Source organism: Salminus brasiliensis, chromosome 4 (assembly GCF_030463535.1).
Source record: "Salminus brasiliensis chromosome 4, fSalBra1.hap2, whole genome shotgun sequence".
In the NCBI taxonomy this organism is placed as follows: Eukaryota; Metazoa; Chordata; class Actinopteri; order Characiformes; family Bryconidae; genus Salminus; species Salminus brasiliensis.
This window is the reverse complement of record NC_132881.1, coordinates 49,597,588-49,604,479: the sequence shown is the minus strand read 5'-3', so window position 1 is coordinate 49,604,479 and position 6,892 is coordinate 49,597,588. Positions and strand designations below refer to the sequence as shown.

General features: G+C 46.0%; 1 protein-coding gene across 1 annotated transcript; it reads right to left on the bottom strand.

Moving 5' to 3' along the window:
* Window positions 1-989: 989 nt before the first annotated feature.
* On the bottom strand, window positions 990-5,194 carry cxxc4 (CXXC finger 4). Its single transcript, XM_072677216.1, is given in 6 exon segments — window positions 990-1,327; window positions 1,330-1,395; window positions 1,398-1,574; window positions 1,577-1,717; window positions 1,720-1,935; window positions 4,815-5,194. Coding segments are annotated over 5 exon segments (810 nt in total). The 5' UTR covers window positions 1,808-1,935; window positions 4,815-5,194.
* Between the last annotated feature and the right edge of the window lie 1,698 nt (window positions 5,195-6,892).

Sequence of the window (6,892 nt, the reverse complement as noted above, 5' to 3'; positions counted from 1 at the left end):
TCACAGATAATCTGAATTACTCTTATAGATCAGATAAAGAATGTTCATACAGAAATCACATTTTATACACTGGATTTTTGTACACATCACTTTTAGCAGAAAATACATTTGATGAGATTTTAATTTTTATAGACAACGTATTTGATTTGATATCAGTGTTTTCATAGACAACACATCCAATCAGATGTTAGTATTTTTGTACTACTATTTTATACTATTTTTGTACATCCAATTCCATATGACAGTGGATATAACATCTGATATCCGATATCTTCACTGATAATGCCTCCGATATTTTCATAGATAACATATCATCTGATTTGACATCTGTATTTTCATAGAAAGCATCTGCATCCAATACCATATTTTTTTCTTTATAGATTATAGATGTAATATTACATTATGTCTGATATACACTTCCCATACAACAGTTGTAATTTCATAGATGAACACATTTCACACATTACTTGCATTTGGGTAGATTACAAATGTGACACAACATTTATATTTTGGTAATACAGTGTCTGATACGTCACTCGTGTTCTCAGAGATAACGTATCCAGTCTGTAATCTGTATTTTGTTAATAAATCAGAGTGTTTATTTGTATTTTTGTAGATGATATTTTTTGCATTTTGTAAATTCACAGATAAAGAATCTGATCAGATATTTGTATTCTGATTGTTTTGGTGTGTACCTCTTCGGCTCTGGAGTAATCAGAACATTCATGACATTGGTTTAGTGCTTTTACAGCTGGTTAGAGATGTGTAATGTATATCTCAGTATTTTCCACTGCAAACTATTATTTATTTATTAATTAATTAATTTATTTATTTCTAAGAAGAGTCTGATCCCCCTGTTGTCGCTGTGATTAGCTGAGCTGTAACTTTAACATCAGTACAGTTCCTCTCCGTAATCCCAGTGTTAATTGGCTCCACTACTGAAACTTCAGATCAGGACACCCTAAAACAGGTGAGGAAGGGGGGTGGTTTTACCTCAGTGATGATCCAGGCTTCTTCTTGAGCTCCTCACATTTGCGGAATTTGCAGATTTGGTGTCCGGTCTTGCGGTTCCGGCAGCTGCTGCAGACGCCGCAGTTGATGAGCCTCCTGCAGGGGGCGCACACCCCGCACCTTTTCCTCTTCTTCTTGGCGGGGTTCCCGGCGGACGCGGAGGAGGAGGAATTATTCTGCGGGCAGTCTGCCAGATTGGCAATTTGAAACGCACTGTCTGTAACGGCGGCGGAGGCAGCGGGGGAGTGAAGGGCTGTCATGACGATGACCCCGGGAGGTAATGAGATGCCCCCTAGAGCCGGGATGGCGGAAAAAGTCCGACGCGTTCGGGGAGATTCATTATCTCTGCTTCGGCGGCGCCGCATTTCAGCTTGTTCATGCATTCCCGGCTAAAGGCCGGCAGTGTTCCGGGGATAAGGTAGAGAGGAAATTATTATTTGCCATTTGCAGCGTCTCCAGCTTCCCCGGCCTCGGGGATTCGTTCCTGTGCACGCCGGTCCTGTTCGGGTTTATCGCGGCCGATTTCCTCCCCCAGAGCATGGCGTTGTCACAGTTCCAGGGGACACGCCGATCCGGGCGCTGGGGAAGATGGGCGTCGTGATGCGGGCGATTTTGGCAGTCTGTGGGAACGCGCCGTTGGTTTTGTAAAAGTTTGCGAAAGACCGGTACCGCTCCAGTTCCGCATTGTAATCCAAAAGCTGGTTAATCCACCGTCCTGCAGACTGTCCTTCTGTAGGAGCGAGACGTCCGCGTTCTGTCCACTCTCGATGCAAAGCGCAGTGTTTATATTGGACATGACTGGAGCTCAGCCTTCTTCCTTCTTTACAGAAATGAGCGTCTGGAGGGCTGGGGGTTCTCTCGGAGGCAGGCCTTCTTCAACACTGAGCTGATCAGAGGCAATGAGTCACCATCCTGGTTCCGGTTCTGAAACAAGAAAACAACAGTTACACGTGGGTCCGTCAGCGCCTTCACCACCTTCACCACCTTCACCACCTTCACCACCTTCACTGCCTCACTCACTCATTCTGACGCCACCTTTAATGGATCCTCGCTCACCTAAACTGACCTGAGATCAGAACCAAACAGACTTTTAACAGACTCTCAGTCCAATCATCCTACAGACCCCCAGTCTGATCAACCCTAGACTCTCCATCTGATCAACCCTACCGGTCATCAACTCTTCTGTTCACATTAAGCTCAGTGTTGAATCAATAACGAAAAAAAAAAAAAAACGAACAGAATCCGGAGCTCAAAACTCCTCACATCAGACCCTAAAACAGCTGTATTTCATTTATTTAATATGCATTAATACACACAGTATCAATAGCCCTCCCTACGATACACAATAAACATACAATTAATAACCCAGCATGCACACACACACACACACAGCATTACCACATACAGTCCATACGCAAGTGTCAATGCATTATAATAACAATGACAATAATAATAATAATAATAATAATAGTACGTTAACACTGTACGCATGATTATAATCAAAATAATGAATGAAAGTGATATTAAAAATGTATATTCTAGTGCTTTCCACATGGGTGGTCACAGGTTACAGCTCCCTAAAATACAAAAGAAGCAAATACAGCGCACACACACACACACACACACACACACACACATACACACACACACATACACACACACACACATACACACACACACACACACACTCACACACATATACACTGCTCAAAAGGGCCCAAATCACGGAACAAAACTCTGGAGACCTCACTGCTGTGTGATGTCACAACTACCAACACTTCCTGTCCAGCCCAGATTCTCACTGGAGTTACAGTGTTTCTGCATGGGCTGGCTTCTGAAAGTGGCAAAAAGGCACAGTGCAGGGCAGCCAATCAGAGCAGAGCTTGTTCACATGTATTACTGTTAAAGGTCCTGTCTGTTTAATAATAATAACAGAGGAAAATCAGTAAGTTCAAATGTAGTATGGAGAACGTAGTGTAGTGGAACCCTTCCGATGCTACAGAACAGCGGTTCTGGTTCTTCACATAACCCTGCTTCATTTTTTAATGTGAGAATATAAACAGATACATGTGATACGGCCCTCAGGGGAAGGAGTGATATGCAGGGAAATTTAGGTTATGAGCCCTTTAATACAGTATAATAACAGTACCAGCATGCAGTGCAGCGGGACGGCCCACACACACACACACACACACCACAGTAAAGCAGATAACACACATATGAGGCACTAAAAGTAGATTTTAGTATAAAATAAAGGCATGCAGATGGAGAAGTGTGGAGTGTGTGTGGAGTGTGTGTGGAGTGTGTGCGGTGTGTGTGCGGTGTGTGTGTGGCCTGTGTGCAGTGTGTGCGTTCTGATTATTCATTGTCTGCTGCTTCACATTCACCCGATGACACAAAGACAGGCGAACGCAAGCCAAGTCTTAGACCTTGACAACTGTAGTGTCAGCTGCCTGGAGGGCGGGGGGGTGGGGGGTGTCCATTTCCTCACTCTCTCCCTCTCTCTCTCTCTCTCTCTCTCTCCCTCTCTCTCTCTCTCTCTCTCCCTCTCTCTCTCTCTCTCTCCCTCTCTCTCTCTCTCTCTCTCTCCCTCTCTCTCTCCCTATCTCTCCCTCTCTCTCTCTCTCTCTCTCCCTATCTCTCCCTCTCTCTCCCTCTCTCTCTCTCTCTCTCCCTCTCTCTCTCTCTCTCTCTCTCTCTCTCTCTCCCTCTCTCTCGCTCTCTCACTCCGTCTGGGTTTCGTTTCCACAGATAAAAGCCCATTAGACACATCTCCCTCTCCCCCTGCTCCTTACATTACCTTTCCTCTGGCCTCTATCTTCTGTCTAATTCCCCAAATTCAGCCTGTTTACAACCGAAAATACAACTAAAACCACTCGGATTACAGAATAACCGGGGAAAGATCCAGGCGGGGGTTTTAAACGAATATAAACAATAATAATTTATAATTAATGACATTTTAATGGACAAAACTACAGGTTTTCTTTTTTTATTCATTTTTAAAAGCCTTTTTGTTACCAAAAATCTGAGCTATTTATTTTAAATGACTATAACGATAATAAAAATATATTTCAGTGTAAAAATGTATACTTACACCTATGCATTTTCAAAATCTGCAATATGCATGAACATGTGTTCAACTGTGCCAGTCAGCAGTGAGCTACATCCTTTAAACAACAATAAACACACAGCACAGACAAACTTCCAGTGCATATTTAATTTCTAATCATATTCTGTAATATGCAAATTCAACCGTACTTCTTTGTACAGGACTTCATCAATGCAGCCAGTTCCTGCTATTGATTACAGTGCTGTAAAGTTTTAGAGTAACAAGAAGGGGAGAGGGTGCACGAGGTGCTGAAACAGACCCAAATACCCCCCACACCCCCCCAAATCTCCTAAACACACCTGGCCCAATGAGACTCTGGAGCTAAAGGTCAGGAACTGTGAGGCTCCAGCTCTTTGGGTAGCATGGAGAGGTCTGGTACTAAGCGCACGCGACGGAGAGAGGTGAGGGGGGGGGGGTAGACAGAAAGGCAGAGATAAAGAAGGATGGAGGGGTGGGTGTGAAGGATGGAGGGTTAACCCAAAGATGGGGAAGAAAAGATGGAACTGGAGGAGGAGACCCGCAGCTGAAGTTACCGTCTTTCTGGGATCTCTCCGCTCCACCTTAACTGGTGCGGCAGTTCCCCTCTGCCCCCCTCCGGCTCCTCGGGCGCGGGAGCGGAACTGCTGCTCGATTTAAGGTGGAGCGGAGAACCAACTTCAACCCCGTAAAGAGGCAGAAGGAGAGCATCACCTACCTCCCCTCGATCACCCTCTGAGTCCAGACCTCCAGCTCACAACCACAGCTGCATTTCCACTGATCTGAGTCGCGTGAGCTTAAAAAAAAAACAAAAACAAAAACAACAACAAACAACAAAAATAACACCGAGCAGCCTCCGCGCGCAGACACGGAGCACAGGGAGCGAGCGAGCTGCTGTTTCCTGGTCCGGGCTGTGCGTGTGTGTGTGTGTGTGTGCGCGCGCGAGCGTGCATGTGTGTATGTGTGAAAGAAAGTGTGTGTGTGTGTGTGTGTGTGTGTGCGCGCGCGAGCGTGCATGTGTGTATGTGTGAAAGAAAGTGTGTGTGTGTGTGTGTGTGTGTGTGTGTGTGCGCGCGTGCCGCGTGTGTGTGTGTGTGTGTGTGTTCCAGCGCTGTGTGTGGCTGATTGGCGCTGCGCTGGGGACGCTGGGATGCGCACACCTACCGATCATTGGCTGGAAATGACTGGAGAGATGGAAGAGGGGGGGGGAGTATGGACGAGAGAGAGAGAGAGAGAGAGAGAGAGAGAGAGCAGAAAAAGGGCGAGAGAGATAAAGACGTGGAGAGATAGAGCAGGAGAGAGAGATAAACAGCTCCTCAATGCTGGGGGGCTTTATACCCTTTAGCCCACGCCTGGCATTATTAGGCAGCATGGAGCCAATAGGGTCATGATGTTGATCTGCTCCAGAGAGTCCTATTCTATTGGCAGTACTTCTTCTCTACAGGGACTAGACAAGCTGTGTGTGCAATTGCACATCTGTGTCAGCAATGGGTGCAACTTAAAGTAGCTGAATGCATTCATTAGAAGGGGTGTCCACAAACATTTGGACAGATATTGTAAGTGTAAATAGTCCTAATGACTGCTCTGGTTCAGAGACTGATTAGACTATGGCAAGAAGCTCCTCTACAACCTTCCGGAGAGCCCATCTGTCCTGCTTGGTGCTGTTCCCGAACCAGGCTGTGATGTTCCCTGTTAGGACAGAGGTGGAGCGGGTGGGTGGAGCGGGGTGGGTGGGGGGCGATAGCTTAGGGGGCTCAAGCCCCGGATGTTTTCACAAAACCCTGATTATCATTTTCAGATAATTAATTACTTCATTTCCCCTCCCTCTCCCTGGGGAAATATCGCCATCTATGGATGTGTCCTGTTAGGAGAGCTGTGTTGTCGTCAGAGGCGTTATTGATAAGGAGACAGATAAAGTAAAGGTAAAGCCCCGCCCCTCAACAAAAAGAGCCAATCAGTGTGCTTGGTACAGATAAAGTCCCGCCCTTAAAAAAAACAAAAAAAAACAGTTAGCTCTTTAAGTTCTTTAGCCCTCAACATAAAAGCCCATTGCGTTATCTGTTCCCAGGCGGAGCTACACACTATACAGACTACTCATGAGGTTTCATCAGATCTCAGATTCTGATTCTGAAGCAGTGATCAGACCTTCAGCTTCCAGTAGTTTGGTCTCTCCTCATTCAGTCTGTCACCTTAGTGAGCAAGCTCGCTAATAGGTAGCTAGCGCTAGCTATGTGTTCTGAATGTGTTCTGAGAGGAGGCCACAGTGAGTGGATAGCGTGGTTAGCATCATCAGATGTTAGCTGCGATTAGCTCGCTGGCTAACGTCAGAACCCTTGAGACAGGGCGCTGGTTAGCATTAGTGCAGTACAGTGGAAGCTGCACTGGGGTGGAGATGAGTCTCCGCCTCCTGACCTTCTGCTCCTTTACATGTTCTGATAAAATAAATTTGAATCTAAGAAGATTCTGAAATGTTATTAACGTTCTTTAAACCGTTTAGAGGACGTGTAGCACTGCAGCTCCGCACAGGCGGTTCTGTCTGAATGTGAGTATGAGCTGTAGAGGTCATTAACAGCAGAATTGAGGTGAGCATGGTCTGGACGTTAGGACTAAACCTGATGTAGCAAGACCACGACAGACCCTGCGAGATGTGATCTCTATGGTACTTGAACTTGTCCACTCTTTCCACTGAGCTCCGCTGATCGTGACGGGGTGGTTGCTCCTCTCCTTCTTCTTGCTGCTGTTGAGGAGGAGACCATCATCATCATCCTGTCACCAGTTCTCCAGGTGTTTCCCATC